Source organism: Apodemus sylvaticus, chromosome 1 (genome assembly GCF_947179515.1).
Source record: "Apodemus sylvaticus chromosome 1, mApoSyl1.1, whole genome shotgun sequence".
NCBI lineage: Eukaryota > Metazoa > Chordata > Mammalia > Rodentia > Muridae > Apodemus > Apodemus sylvaticus.
In genome coordinates, this window is record NC_067472.1 from 125,614,794 (window position 1) to 125,630,544 (window position 15,751).

At 41.9% G+C, this 15,751-nt stretch overlaps 1 protein-coding gene across 1 annotated transcript in view; it reads right to left on the reverse strand.

The window, feature by feature from the left end:
- Efl1 (elongation factor like GTPase 1) overlaps positions 1 to 15,751 on the reverse strand; it is a 121,171-nt gene that overhangs the window by 91,294 nt on the left and 14,126 nt on the right. The window contains exons 5-7 of the mRNA XM_052159492.1: positions 7,186 to 7,319; positions 5,886 to 6,023; positions 4,294 to 4,508 (exon numbers count right to left, since the gene is read on the reverse strand). Coding sequence (XP_052015452.1) covers positions 4,294 to 4,508; positions 5,886 to 6,023; positions 7,186 to 7,319 — 487 coding nt within the window. The remainder of the gene's footprint in view (positions 1 to 4,293; positions 4,509 to 5,885; positions 6,024 to 7,185; positions 7,320 to 15,751) is intronic.

The window sequence follows — 15,751 nt, forward strand, 5'->3', positions numbered from 1 at the left end:
GTTTAAGTTTTCAAAAAGATTAATTTCTCTGTAATCTATATTATTGTTTACTATTAATTTCTGGAGAAGTCAGATTATTTTATATGGTATGATGATGCAGGGAAGAATCTTGGGTGCCAAAGATATGACATTGTGCATTTACCAATCACAACAAATGAGCTATATCAGTTAAGGATAACGGTCACAGTGAATTTATGAATGGATGAGAGAACTGGTGAAATCTGTACTTTCCTAATAATTCTGTTGTAACTCCAAATCTGCAGTTTAAAAATATATTTAAAAAAGAGAGAAGGGGGAATCAGAAGAGGAAGTAGAAGAAAATGAAAATGAAGAGGAAAATGAAGAGGAGGAGGAGAAAAAGGAGGAGAAAGAAGAGGAGGAGGAAAAACTGAAGGAAGAGGAAAAGAAGGAAAAGGAGGTAGGGAAGGAAGAGGAGGAGAGGGGAGGAGAAGAGAAAGAGGAGGAAGAGGAGGAAGGGAGGAGAGGGAAGAGGAGCAGACCTGCCTTTTTCCTCACCGAGGAAGGAATCCAAAGTCAGCATACTACAGTCACTTCTTTACATGTCAGCTAAGGTGGATTTCCTGAAAACCATTCATTAATGTTAAATGAGTTAAGTGATATTATTAAGAAACTGAAGGAGTTGAAGTCAACAATTACAGTAGGAATGAGAAATGCTTAGGTCATCAGGCAGTGGCTCAAAAAAAAAAAAAAAAAGCAGAGATTACAGCCTGATGAAAACTAATAGCAATAAACCCTTCTCACTGAGGATAAAAGAAGAGAAAGATACCCAGAGATAGCGATCAAATTAGCTACAGCTGCTGATGTTCTGAAGCTGGTCTCAAGGGACCCTTACTTTCTCTGTATTTGCTACAGTATAAACTTCATTTTCAACTTGATCAAACAGCTACTTATTTAGAAGTTTTCTTATTTTGAAATTTCCCCAAACTTTAGTTTCTATAACATCTATGTTATTAATTATTATGTTTTTGCCTTTGTGAAATAGAAAACTCTTCACTCTATAAGTTCTTACCTCCCCCCAAAGCCGTGGAAAGTTCTAAATCTTTACATTGGAAAACTGCAGGCAGAGTGCTGCTGTCTCTCTCCCCTAAGGAAGGAATGGAATTCCCTGGGAAAATCAGTTGGAGACTGTGCTCAGGAAGTGAGGCTTCCAAGATTGACTCTGCAGCTGCCTGCGGGTTCTGGATTGGGTCTGCAAGTCTCAACAGAGGCCTGCAGCCTACTTGGCAATCTGCATGTATAGCTATAAAGCTACAGTGTCTCCGAGTGTTTCTAAATAAAGCTTTGTCTCATAACCAGGGAAACAGGGAGAGGACCTGGCTCTCTCCCTGAGGAGAGACAGGGGGGAGGAGCCATGTGGAGCCTCCGGTTGGGGTCAGCCCTGCATCTGCAGCAGAGGCTGGAGGGTCCTAGGCACCTTCTTTTCCGGTGCACATCTGACTGACACATTGTGATACAACCTTCAGTATTTGAACTCTGTTCATTGTGTTTTAACGATAATATCTTTCATGTGGCAAGCTTCTAGATGCTTTTTTCTTGTCTGAATGAAGAATTTTATGTATTTGCCACAACTGCTTAGATGAGGATTTCCAGGTAATTTTTTTAACTTTATCTGCATTTATTTTATGTTGAATTTATTTCCATGCATAAGTTTTTGTGTCTTCAGTTTCTTCAGTGATAACTTTTTCCTCGGTGAAACCTCTTCTGGCTTTGGAACAACCTATTCCTTTTCAGTGAGGATCACTTCTGTGTGGCAGGGGAGCTCAGGCGTGGTTTGAGGCAGCCACAAGTCCTGTGGCTCAGTCTGCACATCTTAGGGGCTCTGCTCACTGGATGAATCCAAAGGCTGGAGAATCTACACGGAAAGCCCTATGTCCAGCAGCACTCTGCATCAGTACACATGTGCAGCAAACACGCAGCACTGTCCTTCCCATGGCTTGGCCTGGCACACTTACCAACTCCACCAGTATAGCCCACGGCACATATGGCTACGTTAAAATGACACCTTTCAGACACTTGGTGGTTTTTCAGATATGCACACCCTTGAAGGCCTGGGCAGTTTCACCAGGGTTTTTAAAGTGAACATGAAGATTTGAACCTCTGGATTTGCATGATTTTGCAGGGTTTTGTGGGTCACCTTTACCCACAAGGTCACCTCAGGCTGCAAATAGGTAGAGATCCAGTAAGGTTTTTACTTCATGTTTTCAGGATTTTAAAATATGTTAACTGTGTTACCCAAACAAGTCATATTTTCTAATTTATAATAAAGTCATATAAATGCTCTGTTTTAAATTCTAAAGGTGGCAGAGATTTTCATAAATACTTCCTATCAGAACTACAAATTATAAGATATTTTGCCTTGCTGCTCGGGCCACCATCCTGACCGAGAACAGGCATGAGTCCCATCCATGTATACACCTGACGCTGTCTAGCACGGAACACTGACTGGTCAGACCTAAAACTGGAAAAGTCTGAATGGGATATAGAGTTTCCCTGTATTCTATCTACCAGTCCTAATCCTCCTCCACTCCGAGCAAACTTCCTCCAGTTTGTAGACTTAGACCCGGATGAAGATAACATGTGAGATCATGAAACTGTCATTCTGGATGATGCCTCCACCTCGTGGCCCTCTGGCAGAATGCTCACAACCAGCTCGGCCTCGCACGAAACAGAGTGCAGCACTTTACTGTTTCCTCTTTTCTTTTTCAAGATGGTGTTTGGTGAGAGTTTATGCTGACCTAGAACTCACTATGTAGCTATCTCAGACTCCCCTCAAACGTTTGATCCTCTTGCCTTAGCCTGAAGAAGTGCCAGATGATGAACCACAGCGAGGTATGACCCACGATGCCTAGCTGTGGTACTTTTTAATTAGAAAAAAATATGAGAAATCATTTTAGCCTTTGTTTTTCAGAATGTGACACTAAGCTACTGACCAAACAAACAGAGAGAGGTCTTTCTCCTACACGGAAGATCTAAGAGAAATGCCAATGGGAAAAGCCCACATGACCCAGCAAGGTTGACGTTAATGCTCCTGGCAGCTCTGTTCCTTAGCAGCTGAATAAGGCTGAACAATCCTCGGAGCTTTTGAGCCTTAGATACTAGGACAGGTTTCAAATATGGTTGTGAGAATTTAGTCAAATAACTCAAAGTGAGTTAATGCCTAGCATATGTCCACACAGGATAAAGCTTTCTTCTATATTAATCTCCATTAGCATTACTTTTAAGTGCACCTGCTCCCTGATGAACAAAAGCTTTAAGACACACAAGAAACTGCCAAGAGAGGAACTAAACTAAGGTTAGGCAGGGAGAACAGTTCACATGACTCTGGCAAAGGTACAAAGAAACTCCATGGAGAGACAATGGCACTAGAATATAAAACGTAGTCAACTTTAACGCAAGTCACATACCTTATAAGTTATTAACTCACAATGAACTAGACTTAATTGTAAAAAGGAAAGCCACAAGATAAATGGAAGAGAAATGGCCCCTAGCTAGAAAAAAACCCAAATGTTCTCTAATGGGTAAATGGACAAATTGTGGTAAAATAGAAAACTATTGGAGGTGAGGGGGAAAGCAACTATTATAAGCTGAGCACCCCTAATCCAAAAGTCTGGAATCTAAAACTTTTTACGTACTAACACAACCACATAGGTAGAAAATTTCTCCAAGACGTTTTATGTTCAGCCTCAGTCAAAGGATGGGTGCACTTAAAATGCTGGGTAAAGTTACCCTCAGACTGTGTGTGTAGAATATAAGTGAATACTGGGAAAAAAAGAGCCGATCTATGAACCACTTCTGGTTCTTAGCATTTCAGATAAGGATGAGTCAAATTTTAATGTGTGCAACAATTAATACTAGCATCTAGAAAATTATGAGGAAAAAATAAATTTTAAAAAGCTACAAGTTATTTGGCTCAATTTCTATTGTATACTATTTTAATTTAATTTTTCTAACAGTCTTAAAATAACAAATCACAGAAATGAAGGACACTAATGGTCTCAGTGGCTATTCAGGGTTTGGGGAGTAGATGTGACTCCACAGAGTATCATGTGGAAGCTTCACAATGACGAATGTTCTCTAGCGTGACCATGTCCATGTTACTGTCCTGAATGTGACACTCTATTACCGTGTTTTACAACATAAGCACAGGACACGGCAGGACACACGATAACTGTTTATATTATTACTGTATGACAGTATAAAGTTACAATTCCGCCAAACAAGAGTTAACCACTAGTGGTACAGTCACGGAGACAGAGCAGCAGACTGACTCACCCGAAGCCCCAGCCGTCTATGGCACTGGTGAATACCACATTTCCCTGCTCTGGCGAGAAGTACAGCTGCGAGTCGTCCACGTCCTCCAAGCCTGCGCTCCAGTCGTACACTTGCTCTCCTTGCTCAGAGTGTGGCTTCGCCTGGGATTCTGTGTCTCTCTCTGCTCTTTCTTCTAGGACTTTAGAAGTAAAAAGAGTTCCTGTAAGTGCGTTAATCTAGGAGAGATGGCGAAATGGCAGAGTGTCATTCATATGCTGGGACACACGGGAGGGACATACCATCTAAGCTTTACTAAAGCTAGAACCAAGCGTGAGTTCACTGACGGTGACTCTATAATCAATAATTTACTCATATTAAACTATCCTTTCAAATGCCAGCAAACCTGAGGCTTATAATAAGCTTCTAAAAGGCCATTTGTGTGGATTAATCCTGCGGAGTTTCACTAAAAACGCATCCTATCCAAATCCCACAACTTGAATCAGTCCTTCTCCTATCCCCCATCCAGCTGTCCAAGTCTCCAGTGTCTAATCTTCAAAGAAACAATCTTGTTTCCTATCCCAGAGAGCAAAATGAAGCCTGCTACTCAGAATCCCCACAGGTCCCCATGCCCTAACTAATGCCCTGCTTACATCTGCAAAGACTCTGGCTCGTCTCTTGCCACTCAGTGTGGTGAACGTTTCCTCGGTTTCTGCAGGTAGGAGATGTCTGTCTCTCGTCCTATTTGTGCAGGAAGCTGGACTGGGCGAACATTCCCTCTCAAAGCCCTGCATTTGTCTTCCCTTCCTTTAGCAAAGAAATGCATCTATGTTGATGTTGAAGTTCAACTTCCTCTGTCTGACAAAGTACTCACTAAAATTCAAGGTCTGGGCTATCTTTTTCTCCCAGGTCTCATTTCTTGTCACTTCTTATCACCCTCTGAGTTCTTCAGTGATCCAGATGGAAACACTGCCCGTACTTCCTCTAGGCTTCAAGACATAGCAAATTGGTTTTGCCTCCTTAGACGCTCTTCCTCTAACTTTCACCTTGGCAAACACTACGGCTCCTCTATCTCGAGGTCTCACTGAGAGACTGTCTTTTCCTTTCTGGCTCAGACTGGGCTCTGAAATCACGTGGGTACCTGGTTGATCTTCAATGTCTCAACCGTCTGTCTCACTCCACTAGGAACTTTTAGAAATCAAGGCTTCTGGAGTGCCCACCTTACACTTATCATTCCTAATTTGCTACTGCATATATCTATACATCTACACAAATGTGTGCTAAATAAAGAAATCAATGCCTAAAAAGTTTTCATCTAAAAACAAGCAACATAGTATCATACAGCTTCTTAATATCACTTCACTTAAGAACCAAACTACAGAGTTTTAAAGACAAGAGCCTCCAGTCCAAGCCTGACACTTGATGGGTTCTGGAAGACAGAAGCAGCTCCCAAGAGGACACTGCTTCTGTCCCCTCCACATTGTATGGTGACTCCGATAGACAGGAATCTCAAGTAATAAGCTTTCACGTAAGTGTCTGTTCCCTAATGCCACTTCCTATTCAATACTTTCTTACAACTGTTCAGCCATTTTTTAAAGTACTAAAGAATACAATACCTGTTCTAAAATATTCTTGAGGTGAGAATAGGCCTCTTGTGGGGTGAATTTTAGCTCCACTATCAGGCGGTCTATCTTATTAATCACTAAAACAGGGCGGATGTTTTCAAGCCAGGCTTGTCGAAGAACTGCCTGTGTCTGATTAAAAACAAAGCAAAAAACTTGCATAATCTCCAAAAATACAAGGCACATAATAGGAAATTCTTAAGCAATAAACAACTCATTCTTAGGCTACATTATAACCCAGACTAAACCATGCAGACACACATGTTCACTAGGTGATCTACACACACACACACACACACACACACACACACACACACACACACACAGACACACACAGAGGAATATAAGACAAATACCCACCACTCTAGCATATAGGTCAGAAGTACAACAGTCCCGGAAGCCTCTGCTCATCTCCCTGACCCTAAGGTCTTTCATGCGCCCACTATTCTGCTCTCCTAAAGTCAGGCGCCTTCACTTCACCCATTCCGTCAGATACTCCAGACACTGCACAGGACAAGGCTCTGCTTCTCAAGCTGAGACACCTGTGGCCTCAGGGGACACACACAAGGGCTGCAGAATAATCAGAGCACATCTTCCTGTAATAGTAAATCTCCATTTCAATACATTAAACCTTTTATTATTCTTTTTTAAAAAGAATAAGGAAGTATTAAAAGACAACTTATATTCTCTAAGGAGAATTCAAAACTGACTTTGGAAATGGGTATTTGTTTTTAAAGATGAAATGCAAGGTTCTTTAAAAAAAAAATGTTTAAAGAATGAACTAGCCTTTCTGAGTTTTGATACCACAAGAGCTACATACACATTGACTCTGGCCTTAGTGGCAAATTCTTCCAACTTTTGTGAGACTAGAAATACTGAATTAAGGATGTAAAACAAGAGGAATTCCTTTAGTAGGAAGGATGTGTGTTTGTGTGCATACTGAGACTCCAGGAGAAAAGAACTATCATGTCTTGGGGAAGACTATCCTGCGTTGTCACCAGTCTCCCATGACTTGGAAACCTTTCCATCGGAGTAGAGCCTCCAGACCTCTCTCAAATTCAACATTCCCCAGCTTTTGACAGCTTTCTCTTCTAAGAAGATACCATAGACACATCTGTCAAAGTGTGGCCATCATTTCTTACGTCTCTTTAAGACTCTGGTGATAACTTCATTCCACTAGGGAACACTGACAAATGTGAAATATAAACCCACTGTCTGTCAGTAGCACACAGCAATCAACAGTGTCTGCCCTTTCTACACGCTCTATAAGGCGTTTGTGGCTCATAGTTCTTACCTGTGGACAGACCCCCTCCACAGCATCCACCACAATAATGCATCCATCACAAATGCGAACTGCTGTTGATACTTCTGAGGAGAAGTCCACATGTCCAGGAGAGTCAATCAGATTAATCAGGTATTCCTCATTACCTGAAATAAAATTTGAAGACACATTTGTAGCTGTGCAGACAAGCAATCATCTTACCTAGGGACTTGAGAAGAAAGATACTTCTAAGACAAAACCAAACAGCTATCATTCCAATTACCACTGAACATGTAGTATCTGACAGCATCTAGCGCATTACTGTATTGAGAGCTTAGTGTATGCCTGGTACTGTGGAAAAGACCTTTAATGCACCAAATACATACTGGATTATTAAAATATCCCTATGAGATAAATATCTCTATTCTCCTTTTATACACTGGGTACTTGAAATGGAAAGTAATCAATGCTTCAGGCAGTGGTTCTCAATCTGTGGGTCACGACTCCTTTGGGGGTGGAACACTTGCACAGGGATAAAATCCAAGCATCCTGTGTATCAGATATGTGTATCATGATCCATAACAGTAGCTAAATTGCAGTTATGAAGTAGCAATGAAAATAACCTTATGATAAGAGTCACCACAGCATGAAGAGCTACATTAAAGAGTTGCAGCAATAGGAAGGTTGGGAACCACAGCCTGAGAGCTCAGAAGTAGAAACTGTTCAAAGGGGGCCTCAAATGCCCATTTAAGACCTTATACCGCAGGCGCCAAATTCAGACTCCTGTGATTTTTCAAGGAGCAGTGTAAATCTGTAAAACTAAACTGCACAAAAATGTGAGGAGAGGTTACTATGTGCAGGGTGTGTCCTCACAGCACCTTCTTTAGCATTACTAATAAATGTAAACTATAGTGTGGGAGCACTCATCTTTATTTTTCTGGTTTTAGTACTAAAATGCACACATCCCATCAAAGCCCCAGGCACACCAAGACAACTGGCCTTCAAGAGATGGAGATTTAACACTGACACAATTTAGTAGGCCACGTGAATATTAACACAGGATGCTGCACCTAACTACCATTACTGCCATGTGTGATAGCATTTCAAAGTCTAATTATGTCAATGCTCAGACAAAAGTGCTTTTGTTCCTCCCCTTCACTTGGTGTTTATTACGTGCAACATGTTAACGAATTAGTAGAGAGCTAACTGGGACAATCTATGGATTCCTAGAACCTGGCTTCAAATGTTTTCCAGTCACCTCCTAAGCCTCCGTCCCAGTCAGCATCCCTTTCACCACCGTATGCTCACACCTCCCCAGGTACACAGGCACATAAACGGGATGCACACATCAAGCATTCACACACAAGAACTTATTGAACAAAAAATTTGAAACAACTCTTTAGTACACATAAACATTTGCTATTTAGTAACAATTAAAGCAAATGTGAATACTAATGAGATAGATGTACTGATTTATTTTTACATCAGAATTAAATTTTAGGTGAATACTTGATAATATAAAATACGAAGCATCTTCTATGATTTTCAGAATTGATCAATATTTTGATTTCATAATCATCAATTGTCCCTTCCCCCACAGCATTGAGCTGGACTTCTCAGCCCATTTGCGATATTCCTGGTAGGTAGCCCCTACCCTTCCGCTGGTTACCCAGCCCATTCAAGTTTTGACATTCCTGGCTGGCAGCTCCCACCCTTCTGCCGGTGTTATCTATGGCCCTTGTTCCCTTGAGAACAATACAGCTGCTTTCACCTTGACAACCAAGGCTGCCTCAGGGCAGTCTCACCTGGAGACCAGCAGAGACCTGCAAGACTTGAAGCAGGCTACCCGTGGAGAAGAGGAACCAAGGCCTTCTCCTGTGTGTGTGTGTGTGGGGGGGGGGGGCAGGGTTGTTTTCTAAAGACTATATATATTGGCTAAATAATAGTAAAATCAGTCTTGATCGGCAAAATGTCGTCCTGACTCATTTCTCTTTCGTCCCCTTCCCGTTTATACCCAGAATTCTCTTCCAGGTCTCCAGTTCACATGTGGCCTCGGGCGGCTACAATCAATGCTGAAAAAAACCACTTCATATAAATGACTGCCAGAAATATGTCAGAAATATGCCTAAAGCCATTTCAGAAATAGTTGGAAGTTCTGTCTAAATCCCAAGTCACAATTTGTGAATTTTTTTTTTTTTTTTTTTTTTTTAGGAAACCTCAGTCATTTCTTAAACAACAATACTTAAATTCTAACACAATATAATCCGAAGATATACTGATTTGATACTTCGCTGAGGAGGGACAGTCTTTGTTTTTCATAATTAATCTGCTGTTTCCATAAAGTCAGACTGAAGTAGAAATTTTTTTTTATAATTTTTTTATTTTCAATTTTCTTTGTTTACATCCCCATAAGTTCCCTAAGCCCTCTTCCCTCTGCCCATTCTCCTATCAAACCCCTCCTACTTCTCTGTCCTGGTATTCCCCTACAATGCTAGAACAAGCATTTTCAGGACCAGGACCTCTCTTTCCTCCTTCTTGGGAGTCATTTGATATGTGAATTGTATCTTGGGTATTCAGAGTTTCTGAGCTAATATCCACTTATGCATGACTGTATTCCATGTGTGTTCTTTTGTGACTGGGTTACCTCACTTAGGATAATATTTCTAAGAATTTCATGAATTCGTTGTTTTTAATTGCTGAATAGTACTCCATTGTATAAATATACCACATTTTCTGTATCCATTCCTCCATTGAGGAACATCTGGGTTCTTTCCAGCTTCTGGCTATTATAAATAGGGCTGCTAAGAACATAGTGGAGCATGTGTCCTTATTGCATGCTGGGGAATCCTCTGGGTAGATGTGCAGAAGTGGTATTGCAAGGTCCTCCAGAAATGTTATGCCTAGTTTTCTGAGGAACAGCCAGACTGATTTCCAGAGTGGTTGTACCAACTTGCATTCCCACCAGCATGGAAAGCTGGTTGGATGGTGGTTTGCTGGGGAAAACACGTGAAGGAATATTTAGCTAAAGTGGCCACAGGTGAGAGGCTAAGGCAGCCTCTCGAAGGAATGTTTAGCTGAAGAAGACATAGGTGAGAGGATGTTCTCTAAAGCAAGCATGTGAAAGAACACATGATGAAGGAAGGATTCTTTGCTAATGATGCATGTATTGGTCCACCTTACATTGTGTAGTTGAGCTCCATTTGTCAGAACTCCATAGAGAGAAATGCACCAAAAAACTTCTAGTGGTGTGCTGCAACTTCTTGCTGATCGGTAGAGTGATGTTAGCTCAGATGGATGCACCTGCTGAGGCAAGACCCACAGAGGACAAGTGATGTCTGGAGGGCATATAAATAGGACTCCACAGTGACAGAGGCTGAGCTTGGCTTGCTCATAGAGCTAGCTGTTCTAAGCCTGTTGGTCTTGTGTCTTCACTGATCTTTGCTTTGCTGAGAGAGGCAAAGGGAGAACTTCTCCTGGAGTCCCTCTGTGTGCTGAGGCTGAGGCCTGGCTGTCTGCTAGGTAGTGCCACCACTGCTGATTCTGTTTGCTAACCCAACTCTATCAAGTCGGACTGCTGGTGTATCCTTGAAGTGTTTGTGAGTAGATCGAGCTACCGCTGCTCACGCCTGTGAACTGAACTGCTGATTTCCTGACAATGCAGATAGGATTTGCCCCAAAGAAACATTTCTAAACAGGTCCACTTTCCCTGTGTCCTTGCTTTTCTACTACCTTTGGTAGGTGGTGGACTAGAAGGGAGGTTAAAGCATTTAAGAACCATCATTAAAAATAAGGCTTTGAAAAAAATTCAAGTTTCAGCAGATAATTTCATATGTTCAGTAAAAATACTGGAATCCATACAGAGAGCAGTCTCCAACCTGAGCTGAGGTGTCACGGGCAGTGTTCCTTTGGCAGGGTGTGGCCTGGCAGCATGCACAGTAATAGAAAGCTGTGGTGACATCACGACATGCAACAAGGTGAAGGCGGATTCCTTACTCCTTGTCTTTGCACTAATTCTTGGTCGCTGCACATTCAGGGGTCTTCCTGCTAGTCCAGAGTCTTCAACACTTCCACACCTACTTCTGTCACCTCCTATGCATCACAAGCCACAATTTACAAAGCTAGGCTCCAAGAAAGACACCCAAAGTGCGCTGGAGTTCGGTAGAGAAAACTGAGTTTGGTTAGCAACAGATTGCTTTTTCAGGCCTCATGGCCTTTTCAGGGAAATTGTCAAAGAGCTTTCAATTTTTCAGAGCTCTGCCGAGCTCACCACACAAGGAATCATTATTAAGCAGGGTCTTGGACCAATGGCCCACTGTGTCTTAATGAAGCCTTTTACTACCAGCTGTCTTAGGCTGGGTACCATGGTACTAAGATGGGACTTAGATTAAGTACTATGGTCTCAACCAAATAAGCCAAAGAAAACTGAGCAAGTCATGGCCAGGATCCCTGCACACCAAGCAGAAGCTGGGAGACATGGGGCGCCTCAGCATTCTCACAGCTCAGTGGCTCTCAACCTCCTAAATGTTGACCCTTTAATAAAGTTCCTCATGTTGTAGTGACTGCCAACTGTAAAATTATTTTATTATTACTTCAGAACTGTAATTTGCCACTGTTATGATTGTAATATACCAATCCGATATGCAGAATATCTGATATGTGATCCCCAAAGGTGTCATGACCCAGAGGTTGGAAACCACTGTCTTAGCCTTAACCATTTAAAGGTAAGAGTTATTGGAGGTCACAAACACACCTGTGCACCTAAGAGGCTGATACCACTCAGGTCTTAGATTGTACTTTGCAGGTAGGAAACGAGACATGCTTCTGCATTTGCCAATCTCCAGATTCAAGGGTCAACTAACAAGTGCTTCTCCATCCTTGGATAAGAAGACTCAGAGTCTCACTCAGCCTTCTGTCAGGTTCTTCTTAGATTCTACACATGACTTTATTAAGCAACCTCAGGGCACCTCTTCTCTTACCCTTCAGTGGGACTCCAGACTTTCTGCCATTCTAAGAGAAATGAATATGAGCCTATGTCTGCCTAATCATGCATCCAATTCCAGAAATCCATTCTAGAAATCCACTCAAGGGTGGCAGACTCTGTTCTAAAGGGGCATAGAAAAGCAGTGACATACCAAGTGTTTCATTAGAAAAATCTACATTCTGAAAAATAATTCGTCAGTAGACAAATAGACAGCCTTGCAGCATATATCACACAAACATGTTAAACGTCTACAGACGGCCTGTGATAAAACAGCCTGTCAGTCTGCTGAAGCTGAAGTTTCTCACACAATTCATGGGGAGGAGGCGGTGCTGAGAGCCAGGCCTTCCAACTCCCCTTCTGATGCCTTTTCCGTTTTAACCTTTTCAAAGTAACTTCAGACTGAATTGTGAAGCCAGCGGAAGGAAAAGAAGTCATACAGCATCCTTTAGAGAAAAGTCCACAAGTGCATCCCCTCTGCCGGGACCTAATCAGAGCTGCTTTTTAAAAACCTATTTATTAAATGTCTTCTACTACCGTGTGGATGAGGATCAAAATTTAAAAATCACATTAAAATGTAATAGAACTTAAAATATTAAAGATAAAATCTAATGTATTGCAGGCTGGTCTTGAACATGCTATATAGCCAATGAGGGCCTTGAACTTCTGACCTCTTGTCTCCATCTCCTGAATGCTAAGATTTATAGGCAGACGCACAGCAGCACTATCAAGTGTGCTGTAGACTGAACCCAGGGCCTTCAGTCTGTCTGAAGCACTCTGCCAGCTAAGCTACATTCCCAACCCCTTCTGTTTACTTATTTGCATGGGAATTATAAATAAGAAGTTTTATAAGTGTACCAAATGACTTTTCCGATCCGTAACAGAACCTTCCACCTCAGGTCTCTCTGATGCTGATGGAGGAGGGTGGGGGGAACTTTCCAGTTTGTAACAGGGATCCCTGATGTAGCACTTGGGGATAGAAACCTCTCTGCTTTCTTCCCTAGGCATTCTGAACAAACCTTCTCAATGTAGGTGACTGATCTAAGAAGCCAAGCAACAATTTAAAATAACAAAATCTTTTTTCTTATGTGCCTGGCAACTGAGAAAAAAAGTCAACCTGAAATTAATTATGGTAGAAATTTCTTGGTTCCTACTAATGGAGTTATAGCAAACACTCTGCCATGCCTTTCACTTTTAAGGAAGTATGAGAAATTGTCTGAACCATGTTGTCACCAGTACCTGGCTAATGGCTCCTCTGTGGACTAAGTAGTCCTCTTCCAAACCACGGCAGGTGACCACTGATACTCACAAAGAAAGCTCAGGAGAAAACGTCCCTCAACAAAAGAAAAACTCGCCATTCAGATGAAGATCTGAACTTCATGCAAGTATCTTTTTATATATTTCAGTGTATTAGAAAAGGAAGACTGGGGGTTGGGGATTTAACTCAGTGGTAGAGCGCTTGCCTAGCAAGCACAAGGCCCTGGGTTTGGTCCTCAGCTCTGTTAAAAAAAAAGAAAAAAGAAAAAGAAAAAGAAAAGGAAGACTGAATCTAACTGACCAAAATTAGCAGCAACAGAAGCAGAAATTGAGTTATGTGATGCACATTTCTGAAGACAGCTAAGTCACAACTATATACATAAATTACACAGTGCCTGCAGAGTGCCTGACTACAGGTCTTCTTCCACATTACCACTGTCTTTGTCTGTTTTAAATCAATGTACAACAAGTCTAGGTTATATAAATAATAGTGTCCTCTGTAGTCTGATTCTGGCATATCTCTCAAAGGCTTAGTCCTCAGCTTGGCTCTACCAGGAGATAGCAGAGCCCTTAAGAGGTGGGGGCCCAGTGGTAAGTCTTAAGTCACCTACAGTGCACTCCAGGCGGCTAACAGGACTCTAGTCTCTTCTTTTTCTCTCTCACTTCCTAGTGAGACACTTCCTGTTACATGGTCCATCCATGGTATGCTATCTCAACCACAGCCAAACAAGCCTGGGACAAAACTTCCACATTCCTGAGCCAAAATAAACCTTTCTTTTTAAAGTGAATTATTTCAGGTATTTGGTAACTACAGCATAATGCTAATACAGCTTATTATTTGGTAAAATTATAAAGCACAAGACACACTATCTTCTAACTGTGGACACTGTATATAATGCATTTATATATAATATAAATATCTTAAATATAGGAATGGTTTTCCCAATTTGTAACAGAAATCTTCAAGCAGTGTTTGCAACCCATCCCTGCTGCTGTATTCAGGGCCTTGTTCCTCAGGCATTCTGAAGCCAGAAGATAAAGCAAGACAACTGCAGTCATCCTCAGGAGCAGCTCACTATCAGAGGTATGGTGTAGGCTCAGAGTGTCAAAGAGAGGGTTTGAGGAAGAGATTAATGACTTAGGGGTAATGAACAAAGTTGGCTTTCCTCTGGCTGCAACCCATCCAAAAGCCTTCTCTGGATCTGCCTTCAACCTAAAACAAACTAAACCATGCAATGCTGCTTGTGGTTTACTTCATTCATTTTGGTTTTTTGTTGTTGTTGCTGTTGTTTTTCAGTATAATTTCAGTTCACACCAGCTGTCAGGACCCTGGCCACAGCCCAGACTTTCACATCACAGCAAACAGCCCTCCCTTTGTCGGCCTGTTGTGGTGGTAGTAAACAGAGCAGCTATACTTCCACACTATCATGAGTCATTACTTGCTGGTGTCTCACTCTGCTACACCACCCTGGAAGGGGAAAGGAACATTAAGGTCCAATCCTTTTGCAAATGCCACCTTGCCAGTGTGTGTCATCACTGTAAGATGCTGGGCCTATCAGAACAGTTGAGAGAACAATAGCAGTAGGAAACCTGGGCCAGAGAGAAGATTGCAGACAGAACTGCTGAAAAGAACTGTGTACATATGCAACTGTGATTAAAGGCCAGAGCAGAAGACAGACACAGATGGAAAGATGCTAAGTAGGTCCTGAATCCAGAGCACAGGTCTTTCCTAAAGACAGAAGACAGGCAAAGATGTCATAGTTACATTTTGAGGGATGGTGGCAGACAGTTAAGACTTCTTTTCTGCAATAAAGAAAACAGCAATGTCTGCTGAATCCATGGAAAGGAGTTTGAGGGGTATGTCGAAGACTGCCAAGAGATTTCAAATAGCTACTGAGGAGAATGAGCAAGACCTTATAGGAAAGCAATGGAAAGCTGGCCGGTAAGGCTGAAGAGGAAGAGGTATAGGAACGAACTTTATCAGAATGGAGTTTGGCTGGAGGAAGTGCTAGAAGGTCAAGGAAGCAAAACCAACATTGGAGGAAGATGTTGGGAAGACAGATGGTCAAGGGACACTCCTGTAGAAGTGAAGGCACAGAGTAAGTAAAGGAGGCTAATGGGACTCAGAAAACTCAGACTCTATACAATAAAAAGGGGTACCTCAGCATGTGGGCAAAAGAGCAAGGAAAAGCAAAGGCAGGAAAGAAGGGAGCAGTGAAATTTGACTATTCTTACTACTGAGTGCATTTTTACACTTCAGTTGGTCACATGTTGAACTTTCTGTTATTCCTGAGATGAGAGCTATGGGATCCATGCTACTCAGAAGAGGTTGAAACAATCCTCTTGTACAGATGCTTGAGTAGC